We start from the raw sequence: 26,498 nt of genomic DNA on the forward strand, positions 1-26,498 counted from the left end.
CTCTGCGAGTTGGTCTCTTGAGGTTCCATCCAGCTCTCAGTGGGGGCACCTCACTGCTAGTGCAGTCTGGGCCATCTCTTCCACAGAAACACTGTCCCTATGGCAGAACTAAGCACTTAGACCTGATTATCAGTGATTTCAGCTGCAGTGGTCACTTAACAGAACTAAAGACTATCTATGGAGCCTAATCAGCTCTGTCTTTAAACAACGGAGAGGGACAGGTCCCCACCCTCTCTCTTGATGCCCTCAATCAGCACAGGCTAAGTACAGTTCTACTGCCCTTTACTCATACAATAAGAACAACAACATTTCATTCCCCCCAGGCATTCAAGTGATTTGTAACCCAACCCCAGCCAAATTCTATCACTTGGGCAACACAGCTCTGTTTGCTGGATACCTAGGTAGATTAGGTGTGAATGTAAATACAATCTGGTCCTGAAACCTTTCTCCCCAGCCCCAGCTCATCACTAGCTGTCAGGGAGAGCTCATTTAGACTTTGCTTACAAATCATCATTTGAAATTATTAGGTTGGCCAACATCTCCGAAATGAATGCACTGACATTGTCATAAAAAACAACAGCTGTATAAGGAAGTTAGTCTATGTTCATACTTTTCAAATCTATTATACTTTTTCAGATACACATATTTATCATACACTGTATGTTTTTAAAGTGTGTATTAATGTTTCAATTTCAATTCAAATTTCCAAACAGTCACTAAATTGGCATGTAACTAGTTGACAAAACTGGTGGGGGGTGTTGGGGAAATTCGGGGGGGGGGTGTAGGGCAATCACTGCCTAGAGATATTGACAGCTCCCTCCCTGCCCAGCTGTGCATAGAGGAGCAATTAGGCAGGTCACGTGCCCCGGCAGGAATGTGGTGTCTGTAGCGTTTGCGGAGGGAGAGAGAAAGGCCGGTCTGTAGCCTTCCCCTCCCATTCCAGCTGCAGCACAGAGACTGGCAGGAGAAGGAGCCAACAGGCCGGCAGAAGTGCTCCCGGACCCGCCAATCGTAGGGTGGCTAGTCCCAGGATTCCACACCGGGGTGGGCTGTGCTGCGCTGTAAGAAATTTGATATATTTTAAAAAGGGGCGAGCGAGACAATTGATCTTGCAACTGCAGCAGTGAGGAGGAGGCTGCGGCAGCTCCAAAGGTGACAGGAAACGGGTGAATTTCAAAATAAGCAGCAGCTCTCTCAGTGCGTGTCGAATGGTGAGTGCTGCCTGGGACCAGCTCTCTTAGTGTGGGTGGGCATCTCTGGGGAAGCAGCTCTGTATGCCGGGAGGGGGGTGGGTGTAAGATTGGGGCGGGGGGAGAAAGTTTAGTGACGTGTCTGAACAGGGAAACTAACTTATTTTGCGGACAGGATGGCATCCCCTTGCAGATGGATGTCTGAGGTCCTTCCTCCCACTCCGACACATATGCTCTCTCCCCTTGCGTGGAAAAGTTTAAACCTTCTTTTAATCGAAGCCTTACTCTTGCATTGCTTCGTGGATAAGTGAATGTGTCTTAAATCGTGGCTTGTGGGCCTGTGTCGCCTCTTTTGGATTATAAAATAACTGGGACTGAGTTGCCTTTAGGATGGGCACACGCAAGAAAACCAAACTAAAAACACATTGCACGTTAGTGTTCTTTTGCTCTCATCAGTTCTGTTTAAAAAAAATGACATGAACACGTCCTGCTTTGTCTCAGTGCAGGGTGTTTTGTATATTTAATTTCTAGCAAATCATCATCTGTTTGTTTTTTTTTGGACTATGTAAATAAATAGTGCTTCTCTGACACTGGAGTGCTGGGGGTACCCTACTAAATTGAGCCTTTAGAGAAGAACAATCACTTTTTTCTGTAGAAATGAAAAACCCAGCCCTTTTGAAATCCGGTTGAAGATTTTTTTTTTTCCCTTTTAATAAACTTTCTCCGAGAGAAAGTACTTGTGAGCTGTAGGATGATTGGCAGACAGGTGGCTGCTCAGAGACCCCCATATCTTTCAACTGAGACTTTTCTCCATTGGGGAGTTAAACTTTTCATGCAGTTTCAAAGACTGCTCATTTATGTTTTGGCACCTTTTTTCTTTTGTACATTTTTAAAAGGTCAAGCACATTGGGCCAGAGGACATTTTCATGTCCCTAAAACAGTAGTTTCTGCGAATTTCTTATTTTGTGCTTAAAATTTCCAGTGAGCTAGAATTCATGTGTACCCCAGTTGACTTGTGGGGTAAAATAATCGAGAAGTACTTGCAAATCTTCTGGGTTGTGGACAGCTGGGTTAAAGTTATTTCTAAAAAAAAAATTCACCAGTGCGTGTGAAGAAGTAGGAGAAAACTTGTATTGTTGCTTTCTTGTATTTGTTTCTATTAGGGCATGTTTTATCTGCATAAAGATTGCTTCATTACAAAAATAAGTGAGCAATGATGGCATTTACTACTTTTCTAGACTAGCAATATTTCTGATGTACGATAAGAACACACAAACTATTTTCACTGGTTTTTCAGCTGTAAGGTAGTAAGTGCTCAAGATGCAGTTAAATGTGTATGCTTAGATTTATTAGCAAAAATATATATATTCTCCAACTTTGGGGTTCTGCCCAGTTTTCAGATTGGCACCTGGGAGTGATTAGTAAAAAATAAAAATAATTTCAAGGACATTGTATCACTTTAGGCTCACTCTTTTTATTTAACAGTTTACTTGTCCAACGCTGGCTTTTTGATAGGCAATTAAAATCAATGAAGTTCTGTAAAACTAATGAAAAATATGAATAGTTATGGTATGGTCAAACAATTCCTTCCATATACAGTATATAAGAGAGACAAGATAGATGATATGAGAAAGTATTTCCTCCTGGGACCAACATGACTACAACACGGCAACACACAGTATATAATCAATATTTCCCTTGATTTCTTTGTAGTTAAAATTTTTGGATACAGAAGCAATGCCATAGTGTGTGTGATAGACAATGCCTTGCTCTTTCAGTATTAGATCAGACTATGATCCATCTAATTCAATATGGTGACTTCAGCAGTGGCCAGTACCACATGCTTGGGAATAGACAATTAGGGAATAACTTGCCCATAGGAAAAGTTTCTTTTCTGGTACTTGGCTTGGGTCCTGAGGCATGAGTCTTTATATCCTTCATAAATTTACCGCAGTACAACTGTGGATGTTTTTATTCAGTACTACTTATGAATCCTACTAAAGATCTTGGCCACAGTATCTGTGGCAGCAAGCTCCAGAGGTGAATCAAGCTAGGTATAAAAACATATTTCCTTTTACCTGTTTTAAATTTGATGCTTCTTAATTTCACTGCTATACTAAAAATGATTTTCCCCTCTTCTGGTCTAAATCCATTTTTATTAATGGAATAGGAAAATGTCATAACTATAAACCTCTTATTCTTGTAAAGAAATGGGATATTTTCCCAGAAGCCTCTCTTGTCTTTAGTAAACCCTGATGAACCATGCTTTCAGCAGTAAACCCAAAGTCCTGCATTTTCCATTTTGGAGACATAATATATGTATTTCCTGCCTGATCCTGAGAGGTGCTGAGTACCTACAATTGCCATTGCAGTCAGCCACTTCTAGGAGAGTTGTGGTCATTCAGCTGCTATCTCCTCAGCATCAGGCCCTTCATTCTTTTCACTTGGGTGATCTGTTTGATCTTAGCTTTGATTATATGACTTCAGGCATTGTTCAGTTTAATGCATCTTATCCCATTCCACCCCCCAGGCTCAGTAGCCCATGAACTGTTCACATGTGTAGCTGGTCAAGGACAGTAGTTCTTTAGACACCAACTTGACATTTGATATTTGTGAAAGTTGTATGCCCAGGAGTTTAACGTTTTAAAAGTAGAGGTTAGCACAGCAGTACAACACGCTTTTTTTTCTGTAAGAAAATATCTATGGATATTCTTTCATATCTACACGCACAATATATAGCTTATTTAAAAACAAAAAAAGTGTCTAATTGAATTCCAAATTACCTTTGACATCTTAAATGGCACCTTGGTTCCTTCTCTACAGTTCCTTGGTGGAACTAGAGGTATTCTATTTAAATGTTTTACCGGTAATCTTGCTAATTGTTTCACTAATCAAAAATGTGTAAAGCAATCCCTAGTATAATGATATCATTAACTCTTAAAGCAAAAGAATAGCCTTCATTCAGAAGCTATCTGCTGCGATGAAATAGTTATTATTTCAGTGGAGTGATTCCAAGGTTTAAAATAAAAACTGAGCAGACTTATAGCCTGCATTTGTATCATACCCAAATGTTGGGATTTCCTTAAGATGTAAAGGAGGAGAGGGGAAAACTAGCAAATGGAATGAGCAGCCCAGCTATGGAAAGGAAGGTAGTTTTTAAAAAATGCTTTGTTTTAGTCTTATCATAAAATAAGGTGCTGAGTGCCCCCTGCAATATGCTACATGACCTCAACTTCCATTAAAACCAATGTAAGTTATGGGTACCCAATGCCTCTGCTATCCACAATTCTACTCTAAGCTGCAAAGATCAGGCTACCCCATTCACCTCCTCTCCACAAGCAATATACTTACTTTCTTGAGATGGGTCTGAGATTCTACCACCCAATAACCAGGTAGCTACCCGGACCTCTCTCACTTTACAAATACCCCAAAGTAACTCTCCAGGAAGCTGATTAGACACTCTGTGACCTAGAGGAGCTGACACATCCATCCATTATATTACATTCTCATGGTTAATAATTTTTAAAAATAGAAAAGAGGCCAAATTCTTAACTGGTGTAAATCAGTGAAGCCTCATTTACTTCAATGACACTGTGTCAATTAACACCAGCTGAAGAGCAGGCCCAATAGTTTAAATACTTATCCTAGACCTGTGTCTGTTACAAGGAAAAATAACAAGGAGTCCTTGTGGCACCTTAGAGACTAACAAATGTATCTGGGCATAAGCTTTCATGGGCTAAAACCCACTTCATCAGATGCATGGAGTGGAAAATACAGAGGCAGGTATAAATGCACAGCACATAAAAAGATGGGAGTTGCCTTACCAAGTGGGGGGTCAGTGCTAACGTGCCAATTCAATTAAGGTGGAAGTGGGCTATTCTCAACCGTTGACAAGAAGGGGTGAATACCAAGGGAGGAAAAATCACTTTTGTAGTGCTAATGAGGCATATGTAATCAAGGTGGCCCATTTCAAACAGTTGACAAGAAGGTGGGAGTATTAGCAGTGAGAAATTAGTTTTTGTAGTGATCCATCCACTCCCACTCTTTATTCAGGACTAATTTGATGGTGTCCAGTTTGCAAATTAATTCCAGTTTTACAGTTTCTCATTGGAGTCTGTTTTTTGAAGTGATTTTTTTTCCTCCCTTGGTATTCACTCCTTCTTGTCAACTGTTGAATAGCCCACTTCCATCTTAATTGAATTGGCTCGTTAGCACTGACCCCCCACTTGATAAGGCAACTCCCATCTTTTCATGTGCTGTGTATTTATACCTGCCTCTGTATTTTCTACTCCATGTATCTGATAAAGTGGGTTTTAGCCCACGAAAGCTTATGCCCAGATAAATTTGTTAGTTTCTAAGGTGCCACAAGATCTTCTCATTGTTTTTGCTGATACAGACTAACACGGCTACCACTCTGAAATATATTATAAGGATGGCCCACACTATGATAAGGATATAGGGACAGAATTACAGTTGTTTTGGCTATTTCAACTATGTATTTCCATACTTCCAAGCTTTTATTTTTATATCTAACCTTAGTTTTCAGTTTCCTGATGTTCTAAGATATATTAGATTTTTAAAACTGCGATGTTCTTTTAAAATGTTGGGTTTCCCCCCTTACGTTATTGATATGTATTTCATCCTTAAATCCATTTTAACAAGTTTTTTTTTTTTTTTCCTCTGGGAATTTCCTTCTGTTGTAAATGCTTGTTTTGAATTTTTCCCTCCCAGGACACTTTAGTTTGTTATTGATCTTCAGACATTGATGGTATTTATCTGTGTATCATCAAGTACTTGTGTTGCATAATATAAACACCACAGATGCTCCTGTTGTGAATTTTGGTCCTGCCGGAGCCCCTATATGGCTTTTAGATATTTAAAAAGATAAATCAAGCATGATGATGCTCTCTGCAGCTTAATGGTATGTACTTCTGTTAGACATGTTAGTCTTATAACAGAAAATCGCTTATACCTTAGATATGGAAAGGCTAGTGTCTTTCTATAATGAAGTAGACAACTTTTCTAGTGTTTAGAGGCAGATATAATTGTTCTACAATCTGATTTTTATAGAGATCATCTTTCATTAGCACCATGTTCTGAAGTGCTTAAGCCAAATTACATAATCTCAGTATGAAGGTATTTTGATGAGTTCTTTCTGTTTTTTTTTAAGTCTCTTATTCAGACCTACAATCAGCTGGATTATTCAAATATTTTTCATTCCTACAAAATTGAGGGCACTGTATGTGCTGAAGTAATTGATATTGTGGAATTCATACCTTGCTTCATTGCTACACTTGGAGGAAGAGATTTTTCATTCCGTTTCTCTCTCGCAGTTTCTATTTTGCTTTAGCCCATTTCAGATTTATTTTAAAATAATAAATAAATAGTTTCCAGTGGCAGTTCCAGGTTAGAATTGCATAAGTAACACCAGTCACTTAAAGAACAGGAGTACTTGTGGCACCTTAGAGACTAACAAATTTATTAGAGCATAAGCTTTCGTGGACTACAGCCCACTTCTTCAGATGCATATAGAGTGGAATAAATATTGAGTATATATAAAATATACATACATACATACATACACACACATACCGAGAGCATGAACAGGTGGGAGTTGTCTTCTCAACTCTGAGAGGCCAATTAAGTAAGAGGGGGAAAAAACTTTTGGATTGATAATCAAGATAGCCCGGTACAGACAGTTTGATAAGAAGTGTGAGAATACTTACAAGGGGAGATAGATTCAATGTTTGTAATGGCTCAGCCATTCCCAGTCCTTATTCAGTCCTGAGTTGATTGTGTCTAGTTTGCATATCAATTCCAGCTCAGCAGTCTCTCCTTGGAGTCTGTTTTTGAAGTTTTTCTGTTGTAAGATAGCCACCCGCAGGTCTGACATTGAATGGCCAGACAGGTTAAAGTGTTCTCCCACTGGCTTTTGAGTATTATGATTCCTGATGTCAGATTGTTGTCCATTAATTCTTTTGCGTAGAGACTGTCCGGTTTGGCCAATGTACATGGCAGAGGGGCATTGCTGGCACATGATGGCATATATCACCTTGGTAGATGTGCAGGTGAATGAGCCCCTGATGGTATGGCTGATGTGATTAGGTCCTATGATGATGTCACTTGAATAGATAATGCACTTGTTAATTAAGAACACTTTTGAAAGTGCTTCTTAGTGTTGTCTGGCTGTTCATTTAACTACTGTACATGTGCCTTTTCTCAAGTCTAGCTCCTGTTTTCGTGCTGTTACTGCAGTGTGCCCTGGAGCAGCTGTCCCATGTGACGGCTTCATATGGAAGATGATTAGTGTTAATTTAACAACTGTGAATGAAATTGTAAATGTCTCTTACTCTTAATTTTTTACCATTTTCAAGTTGGTCGGTAACCCTGCAGCCCAATTGCAGAGTTACTAATGAGTGTTCCACACATTTTTTTTTTTTTTTTTTTAAGGAGAATACATAGATAATGGGTGTTTTAAGAGCTGTCTTGCAGATGTCTATGTACAGTCATATTACTGAAAAATGTACACATGTGGGTTCACAGAATTTTTAAGTTTTTCGAGTGATGGTCCCTGTGTGTATTCCTCACATGGGTGCATATACATGTCATACACCCAAGTCCGGAAATTCTTCAAAGCAGTGTCCTTGACCCACACATGTGCAGTAGTTTCCTTCATGCTCCTGACCGAGGGCATAAGAAGCAGTGCAGGTCGACACCTCCAGTTCCTTCATACTGCTGCATGGAGTCTTTCACTCCATGCATAATCTGTAAAGTGAAATCTTCTTTTTGTAAATAGTTTTTTATATCTTGGCTTAGTAGTTATAGTTAGTTAGTATAGGATAGTTCCCTCCCCCCCCCCCCCCCCCCAAATCAGGGGAAATTCTCATCACCCTGGAACTGTGCCCAGAATCCCAAGATGCAAGAATTGTGTCTCCTGCCCTTGCTCCTTCTCCATCACTGATGAGCATCAATGGTGCCTATATTAACAGAGTGAGGCACATCTCTGCAAAGTGCAATATCTGTCAATCCCTTTCCACCTATAACTAGAGAGGGTCAAGAGCGCTAACTAAAAAAGTTGCTGTGAGCCCCCACTCTGACGTGGGCCGGGAGACCTCATTCCCCCCCCCCCCCCGTACATTGGCCTCAACTGACCAGCAGTGCCCCTCCAAACACAAGCCTTGGAGCGGAGCCTTTACCACCAAAGCCCAAGAACTCCTTCTATAAGGCTCCCCATGAGAGTAAGGGATACTCTCATGGGTACAGGGACAGATCCCCCACAGAGGACTGTCCAGAAGAAATGTTTCCTCCCTGAGCTGTCACATATTGTGCCCATGGAACCAGCTCTGCTGAAGAGCCCCAGGCTGGAGGGCAAGGCATGGGGGGGGGGGAGGGGGGATCTGCTAATTCTGGTGGTAACTGCAGTACTAAAGCAGAAAGTCAGACGCTTGCGCTTGCCAGTCCCAGCTATGAATGCAGATCTGGACTCCTAATCAGTGCCTCCTCATTTATCCAGAAACTGTTTGGATGTGACGCACAAGCCACATCCTTCAGGCATCTCTGCTGGAACTCCCTGGACTTTGGGCTGTATGGAGACAATTGTAACACTGGAGGATATATTCCTCCTGTACTTGCAATCTCCACTCCTTCCAGGCCCTGCCCTCCTGAGGGATTTCCTTAGTCTGGAGGAAGAATCATTACTGGTTTCTCAGGAACAGTTCCATCTCCACCCATCAGGCAGGAGCACCCTGGTACCAACAGTACCACTGCTACTGATGGAATCGTCCTTTGGAATCTGAGGAGTCAGAAGAGATAGTTGCACCAGTATCTCTGCAAAGGCACAGGAACTCTGACAGACAATTCAAAGGCTGTACTTATCATCCCTTCAGATATGACCCCCGACATGAACAGCAGGTACTGATTCAGTTAGGGTCACCATGACCAATGAACCCTTTCTCCTGGCCTTATCAGGGCCTTGGGGCTCATATGGCAGGCATGCAGACCACCCCCCAGAGTCCGACTGCTCTTTCCTTTCTCATAAGCCAGTTCCATAGGTGTATGAGGAAGAAGAGCCAGAACCACTTCTGCCGGTAGTAACAGTTCCAGTAGGGGCGTTCTCATCATCTCTGGATGATAGCGTCACTCCTTCATTGCGTTCTTCACTGGAAGACCAGCCTCAGTATCGGGAGCTGTTGCAAAGGGTCACTAACGATATACACATCCATTAGAAGAGGTCCAGGACCTTCAACACTGGCTCTTGGACATTTTGCAACCACAGGGACTGACTGGCGTGGCCTCTTCCAATTCATAAGGCCACATTAGAACCAGCCAGAGTGGTTTGACACAAACCAGCATCTTGTGCCCCTACAGCAAAAAGATGTTGTCTGGCTCCTGCCAAACAAGCTGACTTCTTGTTTTCCCATCCCGCTCCTAACTTGCTGGTGGTACAGGCGGCTATGGAAAGAGCTCAATCGCCATATCAGAAATCCATCCTGGCAGATAAGGGCTCCAAGAGACTGGATCTGCTGGATAGTTGGGTCTGCTCTGCAGGTGTCCAATTTTGTATTGCAAATTACCAAGCATTATTAGCAAAATGTGATTTCAGCACCCACGTCAGGCTTGTGAACTTTAGAGACAAACTTCCCGTGGAAGACTGAGTCCAATTCAAGTCCTTTCTGGATGAGGAGAGCTTAGTAGCTTAGGTGGCTCTCCAGGCTGCCATAGATGCTGCAGATGCGGCGTCCAGACATGAAGGGACTCATGGCTCCAGTTGTTGGGCTTTCCTAGAGAGGTCCAAAACACCATCCAACACCTCCCCTTTGAGTTCAACCTTTTTAATGAAAAGACAGACGGATCCTTGCATTCTCTGAAGGACTCAAGCCACTCTGCAATCTCAGGGGATTTATGCTCTAGTCCCCAGGAGGAAACACCAGAGAGTCCTTTAGACTACAACCACCCCACTTCACACTCTCCATATTACCAGCGTTAGGGTGACCAGATAGCAAGTGTGAAAAATCAGGATGGGGATGGCGAAATAATAGGCACCTATATAAGAAAAGCCCTGAATATTGGGACTGTCCCTATAAAATCAGGACATCTGGTCACAACGCTGGGATCCTCTGTCTTGCAGTGGCCAGTTATGCTGGCTGGATGCTGCAAGCTTATGAGAGTTCATCAATTTAACAAAGAAATTGATGTGTACCAGGCTTGTTCTCCCAAGAGGAGTCTCTGACCTACTTCAAACCAAACGCACTGCTTCAGGTAGAATAAACAAACAGATTAATTAACTACAAAAAATAAATTTTAAGTGATTATAAGTCAAAACATAACAAGTCTGATTTGGTCAAATGAAAGAAACTTATTCAAAGCTGATCTTAACACTTTCAGTGCCCTTACAAACTTAGATGTTTCTCACTACAGGCTGGCTTGCTGCCCTTCAGCCAGGCTCTCCCCTTTGATCAGCGCTTCAATCGCTTGGTGTGGTGTCTGTAGATGGAGGTGGAAGAGAGAGAGAACGTGGCGAATGTCTCTCCCTTTTATTGTGTCCTTTCTTGCCTCTTGGCTTTGCCCTCCCCCCTTCAGGGTCAGGCATTTCCTCATCGTAGTCCTAACTAACCAAGGGAAGGGGAGTGACTCACTCGAGAGTCCAGCAGATCCTTTGCTGCCTAGGCCAGTGTCCTTTGTTCCTGTGAGGCTGGGTTTGTCCCATACATGCCCTGATGAGATGTGAATTGCCCCTCTGCTCTTAGAGTTTTTGCCTTGCTTGTTTAAAGCCATGAGAACATATTTTTAGCCTCATAACTATATACATGAAATTACAACCTATAACATTACTGTAATAACAGTTACTATAACAACAATGCTCAGTGCATCATGAGCCTTCCAAAGACACCCGACATGACAAACTTTGCATTGGGTACCACACAATCATTTTACAAGGATGAACATGGGGGTGCTAGGTGTTCCCCCTCCCCAGGTACAGAGCATCGCAAGGTGTCAGTAGAGGAGATTGTGGAACAAATTGATAAACTAAACAGTAATAAGTCACCCGGACCAGATGGTATTCACCCAAGTGTTCTGAAGGAACTCAAATGTGAAATTGCAAAACGAGTAACTGTAGTCTGTAACCTATCATTTAAATCAGCCAATTTTTAAAAAGGGCTCCAGAGGTGATCCCGGCAATTACAGTATCGAAACAAATGGTTGAAACTGTCAGACACATAGATGAACATAATTTGTTGGGGCAGAGTCAACATGGTTGTTGTAAAGGGAAATCATGCCTCACCAATCTGCTAGAATTCTTTGAGGGGGTCAAAAAGCATGTGGACAAGGGGTTTCAGTATCATTGGTCTGACCCAGTATGGCCGTTCTTATGTTCTTATCAGAAATAGAATGCTTATGCTCTGCCCCTGTTTAGGAAATCCTTAACCAAAGTAGAAAAGATTCTACTAGAGCAGAGGTAGGCAAACTATGGCCCACAGGCCACATCCGGCCCGCAGGACCGTCTTGCCCGGCCCCTGAGCTCCTGGCCTGGGAGGCAAGCCCCCGGCTCCTCCCTCGCTGTTCCCTCTCCCCCCGCAGCCTCAGCTCGCTCACTCCACTGCCAGCGCAATGCTCAGGGGTGGGGCTATGAGCTCCTGGGGCAGCACAGCTGCAGAGCCCGGCCTGACTCAGTCTCTGTGCTGCGTGGTGGCGGCTCCAGCCAGGCAGTGCGGCTGTAGCATTGCCAGCCACTGGTGCTCCAGGCAGTGCGGTAAGGGGGCACGGAGCAGGGGGGATTGGATAGAGGGCAGGGGAGTTTGGAGTGGTGGTCAGGGGGAGGGGGTGTGGATAGGGGTCAGGGGGGAATAGGGAGTTGAATGGGGGCAGGGATCCTGGGGGGCAGTCAGGAAGGAGGGGAGGTTGGATGGGGGTGGTGGGGGCAGTCAGGGGCAGGGGTTCCGGGGGAAGTCAGGACAGGGAGAAGGGGTGGTTGGATGGGGCAGGGGTGCCGGAGGGGCCATCAGGAATGAGAGGAGGGGTTGGATTGGGTGTTGGGGGTCCAGGGACGGTCAGGGAGCAGGAGTGTGTGGATGGGGCAGGTGGTCTGGGGGGGGGGGGGGGGTCAGGGAACAGGGGGGGTTGGATGGGGCAGGAGTCCTGGGGGGACAGATAGGAGGTGGGGGCTAGGGCACAACTCTCTCCCCTAACCGGCCCGCCATACAATTTACGAAACCCAATGCGGCCCTCAGGCCAAAAAGTTCGCCCGCCCCTGTACTAGAGCATGTTATCAGGCTAAATGATGCTGCTTTTCAGCCTTGGCACATTGCCAACAACATTTGCTTGATACTGTGGGCATTCCAGTTATCCTAGACTATCTTGTCTCCTTAAAGACCTGGCCCTTCATTGGGGTACACCTAGCAGCGATTAGTGCCTTCCTCCCTCTGGTGGAGGGACTTCTGTCTTTAACACTCCTGGCTACTGTGTGATTTATGAAGGGCTTGATCGGGACACTTCCACCCAGCATTAAACCTATCCCTCAAAGGGACCTTAAGCTTGTTCTGTCAACACTCACAGGTTCACTCTTGGAACCTATGGCAACATGCGCTATGACCCACTTGTCTATAAAGGTGGCATTCTTAGTAGGGATGTAAAATGTTAACCAATAAGCCATGGGTCCTGGCCGCCACCCCGCCCCTGGGGTCTCGGCTGCTTGCCCCATGACCGGGCTCTGTGCGGGGCTGGTAGCCAGAACCCGTGGCATGCGGGGCCGGCAGCCGGGATCCTGGGCACATAGGGAGGCAGCGGAGCCTAACAGTTAAACGTTTAACCAGTAAGATTTTAATAGTTTAAACATTTTACTTTTTTAAAACATTATTTACATCCCTAGTTCTTAGTGGCCATTGCTTTGGCCAGAAGGGTCAGTGAGCTAAGAGCAATGATGACAGACCCTCCTTTTACAGTATTTCACAGAGAAGGTCTCCCCTTGGTTACATCCCAAATTCCTCCTCAAGATTGTTTGAGTTCCATATCAATCAATCAATACACTTGCCTCTGTTTTTGCCAAAACCCCATGCTGCTTCTGAAGACAAGAGACTTCATTCCCTTGATGTCAGGTGCATTCTACCTGCAAAGAACCAATCCCATTAAAAAAATTTCTGAGACTCCTTGTTGCTGTAGCAGAAAGAGTGCATGGGTAAGCCATATCCTCAGAGATTTCTTAGTGGGTTTTGGGATGCATCTTAGAATGCTGCAAAATAGCAAAAATTCCTCCTCATGCGGGTTTTACAGCTTACTCCACACAAACACAAGTGGCCTTCGGGGCATCCTTTTAGGACTTTCCACTGCAGGACATTTGCAGAGCAGTAACTTGGAGCTCTGTCCACACGTTTGCGACACGCTATGCTCTACAATGGCAGATGCAACCTTAGGAACAGCAGTACTACAAGCATCTCTGCTATCCGGTTCCTTGCACTCTCCTCCAGTCTGACTACTGCTTGCCAGTCACCCACATGTGGAATACACATAAGGACCATCACTCGACGAAATGGAGGTTACTTACTGTAACTAGATGTTTTTCGAGATGTGTTCCATATCCGTATTCCACTACCCGCCCTTCTTTCCCTCCGCTGTGGATCCTGTTGGATTGCAGTAAGAAGAGCAACAGGAGAGACGTTGACCCATACTGCCTCTTATACCCGCAGTTGAGACCACAAAGGAAGCTACTGCACATGTATGAGTCAACAGTCACTGCTTTGAACAATTTCTGGATTCAGGTGCGTGCAGCACACAGACACTCGTGTATGGTCCCTATCTGTATTCCGCACATCTCAAAGAACTTCCAGTTACAGTAAGTAACCTCTATTTATTTTGTTACCAAAACCCATGTATATTTGTTTTCCTGCTGCTTGTCAATTAATAAGGATTGTGCTAGATATACAGCATATTTTAATAAGATCAAAGTTATGGAGTTAGTATAGGGTTTCTCAAATTTTTTTCTTAGTATGGCCCTCATATAGACAGAGAGATTGTCTTGTGGATGTCTTCCTCTCCCCTTCCTATTCACAGAACATCCCTGTTGTAACTATAATTGCTTTCATGGAAAATTAATATTGAGAAAGTGCTTAATGCATCCTAACTGTATGTTAATGTAATTTAGAGGGTGTAAAAAGGGGGAAAGCTATCTTTTCGTGGACCACCGGCAAATGTCTGGAAGACCACCAGTAGTTCACAGACCACAGGTTGAGAATCACAAATATAATGTACAGACATATTGTGGTAATTATGTTCTTCATACATGATGAGGAAAGGAGATGCATTAGTCAGTTTAGGGAAAAATTCCCTTCTCAGTTCTATATAATGGATCAGGACTCTAATATTCTGCTCTCTCTCCATGTGTAGAACACCTTGTGATATCAGTAGGAAATTCCTGTCTGGAGAGAGAGCAGAATCTTGGAGTCAAGATCTGTAATGTGTCTCTGAGAGGAGAATTTTGCCCTTAGTTTCTATCCAAAATTAAACCAATTACACATTTTTCTTAGAAGAAGAAATCTTGACATGACTAGAAGAAAAAGACTTAGTGAATGGTATTTTTGAATCTGAGGATGTGTAAGCATGACTAGTAGTGGTTTTTTTTTTTTTTTTTTTATTAAAGAATATGAATGTTGCTAATCGGGGAAATGCAAGATGTTTTTGCTGGCTTTCTCAGTCCCAAATAAGAACATGCATTCATTTTTTTTTTTTTCTTAATTGCATGAATCAGCAAAACGGTGGGAAGCAATGCATAACTGCATAACGTTGATTCATTTCATACACATTAGCTGCTCAAACATGAAAACTGAAGCTGAATGTCATGTGTGGGCAAATAGTTAACCAGACCAAAAGAAATTGTTTTATTGAAGTGGTAGTGAATAGGAGTCGTATTTTTGGAAAATCTGCTTCAGTGACTTACTGCATTGCACAATACTTGTTACTTGGAACTAAATTCTGATTGCATGCTATTAGGTTCCAAGTTCAAGATTAAACTTTCACCCTGGTTTCTATTCTCTACTCTCTTTTGGAAAGACTGTTCAAAGAAAATAAAAAAGTTAAGTTGAAATTTTCTAGTTAAGAAAATAGACTACAAACTTTCTCTGATATTACCATATTTTCTTTCATCCTTCTCTTATCTAATTAAACGTGGATAATGCATCCATAGATCTCAAAATGCTTTACAAGGGAGGATAAACATTATTATCTAATTTTACAGAAGTGGAAATAAGGCATATGAAACAAGCTGTTGACCTAGCCAAAGATATAATATGGATGCTCTCTCTCTCTCTCTCTCTCTCTCTCTCTCAGGCCAGACTTAATTGAGCTTTCAACTTTGTAGTTTACGTACTTTTGGGTGCTCAATTTCTCAACCTTAGTATTACGTGAAAGCATTTTTTTTTTGTATTTACTATTACATTTTATATAATTGTTTTTGCTGCAAACCAGTTGGTCACACAACCTGTGGTTCAAATAAAATCCTATTGGCATTGGTGACTGTACTTTAAGAATAGAATAATAGATGTCGACATGGAAAAGACTCTACCCAATCATTGGGTCCATCTGCATGTAAATTAAGAAGTGAAGATTGTTGGTATCAGGGTTAAGCGCAGAAGTCCCAATATTTTTAAATAGTATTTGTAAAGCTTTTTGAAGATGCGATATACCGTATGCTAGTATTTGTATTGGCAGTAGTAGTATTGTTTCCTTTTTTTGTGTTTTTCCTTGCTTTAGTTATAGTTTTTGTAGAAAAACAATGGCTGCATTACTACAATATTTCTGATTTGTTTGGATAACATTTCAATATTGCAGATAATTGGGTGAATGCAATTATTGATAGTTTTCTGGAATCCACATTCCAATTCTGTTTGTGGGACTAAGTTGCAAAAGCACTTTCCTGTTTACTTCAAATTCTTTGTTAGTTAGAGCTATGGAGAATGAGAGATTTTATTTATTATGTTCTTAGTGATCTGTGTGTGTTTGTTTTTAAATGAGGCTGCTGAAAATATTGAACTATAACTTTCAGATGTAGTCAACATTACTTTTCCTGACCGGAAACAAGGCAATTAGTTTTTCCAAAGGTGATCAGATCCAAAAGAACGGTAAATATTTACATTAACTGCCTTAGTTGGATCCTGATCTGCTAAAATGAATGGGAGTAGAATTAGGCCCTTGGGAATTCAGTGTATCATTTTCTCTCTTTTTATCAGAAATAGCCAGGTGAAAGCTCCATACATATATTAGAAGATAATTCATTCTTGCTTTATAAAAGTCAGTGACTCGTATTGACTTGAATGGGAGGTTGGAGCAAGCCATTAATTATTTTTGTTTTAAAAAAAATAAGTAAACTGCATTTTGTGTGTGTGTGTATGTATGTATGTATAATTATTTATTTCATTTTGTTTTATTCTGGAAGCCTAGTTTAATTCTGGAGTCAGTGGGTGATTTTGCTGGGGAAGTAGAATTGTTCTCAAAACAGAACTTTTTCTTTCTCTCAAAGCAATCGCAAGTCACTATTGAAAAAGCAGAAAACGCTAGTGTTAATTTTGGTTCTGATGTGGTTTTTATACTAATAAAAATAAGTTTTGCTTTATCATGGCTTCTTAATATGTATGCAGTCAAATAGTGCATAGATCCGCATTGTGATTGAATGTTTTGTGCGGTGTGAAGCATTCTTCTGACCTAATTAAGAATGTAAATCTTTACAAGAACAGTTTAGTTACTTTGATATCAAAGTACTGAGAGCAAGAGCATTTGGAGGATGGAAAAACATTGAATACATTTGGAAAATCTATATTTTTCCAAATAATTGTCATTTGAAACAGACATAAAGTTATTGACTCTTCCTCATGAGTTTTCAGACTTTTCTTTTGTTTTCAGCCAAATTGAGAATAAATACAAATAGTAAATAATAAGAGAAGATTTAGTGTATCGAGGTAACACCTAGAAGTCCCAGTCATGTTTCTTATTGCACTGAGTTCTGTAGAAGCAGAGGCGAAAAAACATGGTCCCTGCCTCCAAGAGCTTCCGATCTAAGTTTGCTCTTTTTTACCTTCCATGGTGCCAAGAGTGTTTCTTTGTTTTTTGGATTTTTTGTTTTGTTTCTGTTAGCACAGATATCTATTTATCTGCCTATTTTAAATACTAATATGGTCACCATCACCGTAGTGTCCGAATACCTCACAATCTTTAATAGAGTTATCCTCATGACACCCCTCTGAGGTAGAACCCAATTCGATCAAGTCCTAGGTCAGTGCCTTAACCATTGGACCATCCTCTCTCCTCTGGTAGAAAGTAGAGAATTAAGTGGGGGGGGGGCGGGGGGAGGGATGATGGTAACCTGGATGACTCGATTTAGTTTTTTCAGGAACATGAATTATACTTATCTAGGGTTCAAGTTCTGCTGCTGCTGTTGATGCTGAGTAGTGCCTTATTTCTGAGGCCGCATGACCTAGTGGATAGAGCATCACACTGGTCCTCAGAGTTCTAGTTCAGGCTTTGCCTCCGGTCTGTTGTATGACCTTAAGCAAGTCACTTCTTCACTCTGTGCCTCTGCTTTCCCATCTGTAAGTTGGGAATAATGATAGTGACCTCTCTTGGCACCTAGGGATGAAAAGTGCTATATAAGAACTTATTATTTTATTTATTTCTTATAAATAGTCCCACTGAAATCAATGAGGCCGTTCACAAAAGGCCAGACTTCGGCCCATCTTTTCTGCCAACACAAGGCGGTAAGGAGATATAAATACCCCATAATCCACAGCACTTCCTACCCCCCTCACAGCGCTGTGTGAGGGATAGCAGTGACCATGGGATTGTTTCAGTCTCTCCTACATAGGTGAGCAGGGAGTGGGCGGAGCCTTAGATCCTCTCCTTTTTTCCCCAACATATGGGCCATCACATGAGCTGAAGTACTGAGGAAGATAATCTGCAACAGGCACAGGGCCGCTGCGGATAATATCCTCCACTGGAGCAAGGGAGCAAGAAACAAACTGTGAATCTGAGCCTCAGTCTGGTTCTCAGTCCACTCCTTGGACAGAAAAAATCTGCATTGCCCGTTGCTCAGTGCTTGTTGCAATGCCATAATCTAACCTAAAGCAAGGTGCTACTCAGTGTTCGTATAAAGGTGGCAGAATAAGGTTCTAAGGGGTTTTATGATATTTTATACATAATTCAACTATCTCTGAAAAATGTTTACTCCCTGCCATTCGAGTGAATGATTTTAATGGGATCAGGATAGGATCTTAGATACTGAAACATTAGGTCTCATACTTACTGTGTGCATGTATTGCGAAGGAAATGTTTTCCTTATTTTAATTCATTCCACATATGGTGATTTGGGGACCTTCTCTTATAAGGATTTTGTTCTATTCCTGAATTAATGTTTTTGTTTTGTAGCCCTTAGTATTTCCTTTAATATGTTAGATATTTGTTATTAAATCCAAATATCAATAAAACAATTAAGAATGAAAACTTTGTGATTCATTTTTCATATACTCTCGCTATAGGGCTCCCACTATTGAAAAGAGCTGTCCCAGTCTGAGTGCCTGCTCAAGTCACCCTTCATAGACAGTCTTTGTAACATGAATCTTGCTTTAATACACAGGATCCATGGTTCCTAATTATGGCCTTACATAGAGAACAAACTGTGCTTGGAATTTTTATTTTCTCTGCAGAAATTTCAACTTTAGAGAGATTAAAAAAAAAATACAATGAAACAAAACCAAACAAGCCCCAAACTCTGTACAGCAAGATTTATATCTCAGAGGGAGTTCTATAGTTGGGTGAACAAGCCTCACAATTAGTCATTAACCAGGCCATGTTCAATAGCTGGAGTAGGCACAATGGTGTTTTTGACATTCACATACTTGGTGTGGGCAGATTCTTCCCTTTCCACCCCCACTCCCTACAACCTTTCTGATAGCCTTATAGGCTGTCTCACAGCAGTCATTCTACAGCTCACATGCACAGCACTCTCTCTAAGGGGCAGGCTTGCATGGAAAATAACCTGCTTCCCTCTTTTCTTTCATGAATTAGGTAGGGTATACTTGCTAGCTCATACCTATTGCACCCTTAGCAATAAAGAATCTTGGTATGACTGCAACTGTGATTCACTCTCTGTTTTAAAGGGCTGCCGTGTAAAATATGGTCTGTGCCGTTATCAAGTTTGTAGAAATGGCTCTTTTGGTGGAGATAGAAAACTTGGCAGTTTGATGTGTAATGGCCTATGCAGGAGACAGTCCTGTAGTTGTGTCTAGTTGCCTCTCACAGTTTTGGAGACACTTGTACCGCTCCTGTTTCTGTGGCCATCCTTCTGTTGTACAAGTACTTCTTTTATAAAAAAAAAAAAAAAAAGTGCTCACATGCTATATTTGCCTAGAATCAATAAGGAGGGATTTTCCTGTGCTGGAAACCCACACAGGACACTGTTTGCATACTCCTAGCTGAAAAATTGTGGTACATTTTATACCTTTCACTGCCAAGGTTATGCCAAAATTAGAGCGCTTTCTCAAGCAGTAAGATAAACACATTCATTAAGCTGTACTACACGTCTACCCCGATATAACACGGTAAAGCAGTGCTCTAGGGGGGTGGGGCTGCACGCTCCAGTGGATCAAAGCAAGTTCGATATAACGCAGTTTCACCTATAACGCGGTAAGATTTTTTTGGCTCCTGAGGACAGCGTTCTATTGTGGTAGAGGTGTTCTAGGTAGCGTGAGGACACACCAGTGATAATCCTGACATAGTCATGAGTGGGAATTGGTCCACAGAAAGCAATGGTGACTTTCTTTCAGTGTCCTTTGGGCAAGACTTGAAATGGGTGGGTTTTTGTTACCCAGCCAAGTAGCACTTCCTGCTATCAGGGTTTTAGTCTTGTCAATAACTAACCTCTTTGTGAAAAGTTCTGATTTCCTGGTAGTCTTCATAAAACCTTAAGGCCTGAAGACCATGTGCTCAGCACCTCTGAAATTTAGGCCACACCAAGTGTCTTTCATGGTCAAAGCCTAGTGCTTTAGATTGAAATGGGGTTGGAATCCCCGTCTTGTTACCTTGTGATAGGAGGCTATCCTTGGAGATCATCCCAGCATCCTATTGCTTTAAACCAGCGGTTCTCAAACTTGCACCATGACCCCCTTCTGACAATAAAAAATACTACACAGCCCCAGGACGGGGGACCAAAGCCTGTGGTCTCCTGCCCCGTGGGGTGTGGGAGCCAAAGCCGAGTCCTAAGGGCTTCAGCCCTGCTGCCCAGGGCTGAAGCCCGAACCTTGCTGCCCAGGGTGGGGGGCTTGGACTTCACTTTCATCCCTGGGCCTGAGCAAGTCTAATGCCAGGCCTCATGACCTCATTAAAACAGGGTTGTGACTCACAGTTTGAGACCTGCTGCTTTAAACCATCTTGGTAGCTTTCTGGCTCCACTTTCCTGTCAGATGGCTCTGCTTGCATTGACAGAGAACTCTCTCAGTGAGCTCTCATTGTCCTGGGATGTCCAGACAACAGAGCAAAGAAAGCTTGCCATCCTTAGCCTTTTTATTTTTTGTTATGTACAGTATGTAGGGTGACCAGATGTCCCGATTTTTATAGGGATAGTCCCGATATTAGGCGCTTTTTCTGATATAGGCTCCTATTACCCTCCCACCCCCGTCCTGATTTTTCACACTTGCTTTCTGGTCACCCTAACAGTATGGTTTATGGTTTTGCCACCTGTGGGTCCTTAAAGAGTGTTCTACAACTATAGATCAGCCTTAGGTAGGTGGGAAGGGAATTGTTTGCTTTGCTTTGCTTAGGGAGGCATTTGAACCCAAAATACAATCTCTCTCTCTCTCTCTCTCTCATATGACTATGGATGGAACATTCGTCTTTACATCCAAAATCCAAATTGCACAAAAACATAAAACAAAATTTCTGATGTCTGGAAGGAAAAGTCAAATTATTGTAAAGATATATCTATCGGGGTCATAAGATATTCTTCCATGAGCAGCTGCAGCTTCTATGGATAACTGCAGGTTCCAGTGGGTAGTGTACTAGCCTAGGATTTGGGAGACCTGAATCAAAGTTCCTGCTTTGCCACAGACTTCCTGTGTGATTTGGGGCAAGTCACTGAGTCTTTGTATCTCTGTACAATGGGACACTTCCTACCTCACAGGGGTGTTGTGAGGGATTAAAGACTGCAAGGTACTCGGATATCAAGGCAAAGGGGACTATATTAAGTATCGTAGTTAAGTAGAGTGGTGTTTTAGCCGTGTCAGTCCAAAGATATTAGAGAGAGGAGGTGTGAGAGGTAATATAACCTCACCCACCTTGTCTCTTAGATAAATAGAGACCACTATACATTTTAATGAGAAATATCAAAATGGCAGTGGTATTAAAAACTTCCTCGGCTTAGTTCTTTACATTTTTACTATTATTTGGCTGTGAAGACACAAATCGTTTAAAAAATGATTGTAGCCACTGGAATGAAGCTGTATGTGTACCACTCTATATGGAAAAGAACATACAGTAATCTGTTGGAGGCCTTCTAGGTAGCATTTGTGGATATTTGACAAAAAAAATCTAGAGATACAGGGTTTACCTTCAGGACGTAACTAGTTATGTGTTCCATCTTTGGAAATGTGAGTTCCAGTTACTACTCAAGCTTAAAGAAATGGAAAAATAACCCTATCAAGTAACCATAACTCTTCCTTTATTTCACATGGTAATTTTGGTGGGAAAAATGCATTCCTGATGACATGATTTGAAAGTTTTTATAAGTAGGGCATTCCTTTCTGTTCCATGGAAATATATGGGAGCAAGAGAGGTTTGAGGAGAGACAGAGTGGGGAAATGTTTCCTTTATATTTTAAGGGAAAACACATTTCCTTAATAGATAGATGTTGTGTATGGATGTCAAACCTTTTCAGCCTTAAGCACCAAATGACTTCATAAATATCTATGACTTGATTGAGAATTAGTAATGATGATGGGTAAAGCGTAAAGCAACTGAGGCCAGGTCTACACTACCCCCCTAATTCGAACTAAGGTACGGAACTTCAGCTACGTGAATAACGTAGCTGAAGTTCGAAGTACCTTAGTTCGAACTTACCTTGGTCCACACTCGGCAGGCAGGCTCCCCCGTCGACTCCGCGGTACTCCTCTCGCCGAGCTTGAGTACCGCAGTCGACGGCGAGCACTTCCGGGTTCGACTTATCGCGTCCAGACTAGATGCGATAAGTCGAACCCAGAAGTTCGATTGCCAGCCGCCGAACTAGCGGGTAAGTGTAGCCAAGGCCTGAGAAGAGTCTTTCATGTAGAAATGTGAATGCTTATCTGAATACTTTGGGACTGCCAGCAGCCTCCCTCCTAAATCTATAACAGTATGGCAAGTACATTCAGGAACATTTTGTACACACCAGTTAGGTCTACACACACCAAGTAATGCACAACATGATAGTGCACTTTAGAAATCTCACCCCTGAACTGCGCTACCTCACCATGTAGAAAAGCCCTTTGACTTTCCATACTTTTATGACTCTGAAGACTTTCCAACTCCTTGCATTGTGGGATGGTATAGCCCCAAACCCTGTGAAATCCTTTCCACTCTCACTGCTTTATTGATGAACCAGAAATGGGCCACTTGGGACTGGGATTCAGGAAACCTGGGTTCCAATCCTGACTCTGCCACTGACTTGCTGTGTAATCTTGGGAAAGTCACTTCACCCCTCTCTGCCTCAGTTTCCCTTCTTCCCCTTTGACTGTCTTGTCTCTTTTTAGACTGGAAGCTCTCTAGAGCAGGACTGTCTCTTACCATAGTGTCTAGGACAATGAAGCCCAGTTGGGCCCTCTAAGTGTTGTTATAATACAAACAATAATAATTGATAATATTGTGGGAAGAGAGAAAAGGCTCTTTCATATTCTGGGATTTTTCTCTTCCATGTTGCAGTCTGGGTCAAAATGTGGGGATGATCCAGAGAATCTTGTTACACTTGAGTCATTGAGAACATTAGGCCTACTGGTATGCATAGTGGTTGTATTGCACAAGAGAGGAGGGGAGGGTGGTCAGGTTGCCTTTAGAAGCTCCGGCTGGAAGTGGGCTGCCCAGACACCCTTCTTGTTCCACTCCTTTTCTAAAGGTGAGTAGGGGTGGGGCTTGATCAACATTTTCACACTTTCCAGAAAAGTTGAGTTTAAAAGGTGTTTTTTGTTAGACCTTTATAAACTGAACCATTTTTTCTGGTCTTTTCTAAAAGTCAATAACAACTTGACTGTCTTTCCCTAGTTTTTGTTCAAAGTGGTGAAAGGACAATGGTAGTTACTTCTCAAGGTGAACAAAGGCAGCCTTGTCTGGCACTGCAAATTATTACTGCAAGGTCAACATAAGTTAGTTATTTGTTGCAAGGAAAAAGATACATCAGTATGGTGTTTGCTAACAAGCAAGTTAACTCCATGGTGCCAAGACTGGTGATTTCTGGATGTTAACTGCCAAATGGAAAATGAATTGTCATGACCTAGGAGTACTTTAGAACTCCTGACCCTGTGTGTGTGATGGGGGGGAAAAGGATTTTACAAAAGGGCTCAGCACCCATAATTTGGGGGCAGATTTTCAAAGCACGTAGGCACTGAAATATGCTCAGTTTATCAAAGGAACGTAAGTGTTACAGTGGGAGCTAGTGGGTACTAGGCGCTCTTGAAAATCTGGCTCTCATTTAGGTGCTCAAACAAGAGCTGAGCTCTTCAGAAAATCTGACCCCAATTGTGAATGCTGAGCACAAGAAAATCCGGTTCCAGAGCCTTTTGAAAATAGGGCCCCTGCTCCCTCTCTTGTCCCAAGACATTAGTGATGGTATTAGATGGCTAAAGTATGAGACTCAGATAAATAAAAAAGCAGACTTGCTAAATCTGGAAACAATGTTTACCTTTTAAAAAATGTGCTTTCTTGCAGGGGTATTCGTTCTGTTGAAGGAACAGAAAATTAGTGGGCATAGCAGTATGGAGGCAGAGGATTTCCCTCCCCCACCACCTGAAGGTAACTGTAATATTCCAGCTTTTTAGTTACTCACAGTGTAACAGATATCCCCTCCCCACTAACCACTTCCAAAAATCTTTAGTCAATTTGATCTTTTTTCCAGGTGTTTTTTGTTGTACGTGTTGGCATTATCCTCATGAACCCATTTTGTTTGTTCTTTAACCATTATTCCTCGGCCGTTCTTCAGGGGTTATGTATATTTAAGGCCTAATTGTTGGTGCATTATGTCAGATTCTTTCCAATGATTTCTGTGAGCACTGAATCAAGCATGAAGTTTCATTTTTAACCATCTCCCCATTGCTATGAATTTCCTCATCCATTGATCTGATTTCCGAGCTCTGCCAGTTACTGTCTCCAATATGAGGTGTTAAAAGTTGATTAGACTGATACAAAATTATTATATATTCAGAAATGTCCTCTTTCGGGACCGTCACCTTGTTGTGGTGAAGGGGCTTGCATGTTTCCAATGATCCTCGGAGCTAAGTTGTTGGGAGCTTCATGTTCCTGGTAGGGTCTCCCAAGGCAAACAGGTTAATCATAGAAGATTAGGGTTGGAAGAGACCTCATGAATCCGCACATAGGCGGCAGGAGTTAGATGGTCATCTGGCACCTGGATTGAGACAGAAGTGCAGTTTGGCAGCTACTATGGTGACTGAGGAGTGCTCTTTAGGAGCCCCTCTGCTCATCCTGCATGGGGAGAGGGCTAGAAAAGGTGCCCTAAGCCTAGGCTGTCTCATACATTTCTGGCTAGATTACCGTGCCCAGTGGGAGCACTCGGCCTGCAGTCGAAGCTATAAAAAGACAGTGACTCTTGCTACATGGAACGTTCGCCCTTGAAGCTGAAAACACAGAGAGAGGAGGAAGTAAAAAGAAATAACTTTCTCCCAGCGCCACAAAATGTCTGTACCGACTGCAGGCAGATTTGCAGTTCCAGGATCGGACTCCTGAGTCCCCTCAGGACTCCTATGTACATCTGTGGTAGAGATCATCCTTGGATTGAGGGATGGCTAGGATGACCAGATCACAAGAGTGAAATATCAAGACACATTGGGTGAGCGGGGGTGAACGGGGAGGGGAGGGGGCGAAGAGAGCCACAGGTGCACAGCCCCAACCAGAGCCATGAGAGGGGGCGCACAGCCCGAGGAAGCTGCAAGAAGGGTGTACAGCCCCTGCTGCAGCCCGCACCACAAGCCACGGGGCAAGGACTCATGGTCCCACCTCCAGTCCCCAGCAGAAGCCACAGGGCCAGGGGCACAGGGCTCCAGCTCCAGCCCCCAGCTGAAGCCGCAGGACGGGGCGCAATATCCCGGTTGCAAAATCCGACTTGTTTGCAGGGCAGGAGAGCGAAGGGTCGTATTTCTAGCCCTGGCTCCAGCCCCAGCCGCAGTCACAGAGGGGAGGCCCCATAGTCCTGCCTTCAGCCCCAGCTTCAGCCACTGACAGCTGAAGCAAACTAAGTCTCAGAGGTCTGGAATCAGTGAGTGTCATGGCCCCCCGACTAAATTCTAGACTTCATTGTAATACATATTTAAACATACAGATTTATTTGTACACTAAAAAAAAAAAGGGGGAAAGGACCGGGTATTTTATTCAGTCAGTAAATCAGCTTCCCAATTTGCATACCTCTCAGACATGCCAGAAGTCTAGAACTTCTTGGATGACTCTGCCATAGTCATGACTTGCTTCTGGGCAGTCACAAAGCTGTAGAAGTCCTTGCAGCTCATCCAGAAATTCATTTTGACAAGGGTTTCACTCCGCACCAAGTCTATGCTGTTTCAATTCTGGACATCAGTCCATGCACCTTTCATAATTGAAAATACACGCTGTGTGTATGTGTTGCTTACTGGTATACTGAGCACGTATGACACCAGCTTTGTCATGTTTAGGAATTCAGTGCTACCGTCCTTGTTTCTCCGCACTTGAGACCAGAGTTCCCCAGCTGAGTCGTTTCCAGGCTCCAACTTGGAGCTGATGTCTTTGATACAGTACTCATCATAGAGCTGATCAAGATTCACTGTTTTTTGCAAACACATCCTTGTATTCAAATGCCTTATTAACTTTGATGTTCAAGCACTGGGTATTGAACAAGTAGCCAGTTGTTGAAAAATCAAACCATTTCTCCAAATATAGGATCGACACATCTTAATGAAATTTTACGTCTTTCTGGAGACATGCAGCAGTGACAGGCAGCATCTCAGTTAATGCATTTTCAATTTTGGAGACAAAGAATTTGTCATTCTTCTGTTGCTGAAGTTTAATTCTCAGAGTACTCATTATGGCATATACTTCACATGCTGTCAT

General features: G+C 42.6%; 1 protein-coding gene across 5 annotated transcripts in view; it reads left to right on the plus strand.

Moving 5' to 3' along the window:
- The first annotated feature begins 930 nt into the window (after nt 1-930).
- ARHGEF10 (Rho guanine nucleotide exchange factor 10) overlaps nt 931-26,498 on the plus strand; it is a 170,578-nt gene continuing 145,010 nt past the window's right edge. For 4 of the 5 annotated variants that reach the window (XM_065590165.1, XM_005289688.5, XM_005289690.5 and 1 more), the window contains exons 1-2: nt 932-1,211; nt 24,114-24,197. Coding sequence is in view for 3 of the 5 variants with exons in the window: in XM_005289688.5 (XP_005289745.2) it covers nt 24,161-24,197 (37 nt within the window). In the remaining 2 variants the exon portion in view is untranslated. Of the gene's footprint in view, nt 1,212-13,870; nt 14,017-24,113; nt 24,198-26,498 lie in introns of all 5 variants that reach the window. The other variant, XM_005289689.5, reaches the window with a different exon arrangement.

The sequence above is a fragment of the Chrysemys picta genome, chromosome 3 (genome assembly GCF_011386835.1).
Source record: "Chrysemys picta bellii isolate R12L10 chromosome 3, ASM1138683v2, whole genome shotgun sequence".
Classification (NCBI taxonomy): domain Eukaryota; kingdom Metazoa; phylum Chordata; order Testudines; family Emydidae; genus Chrysemys; species Chrysemys picta.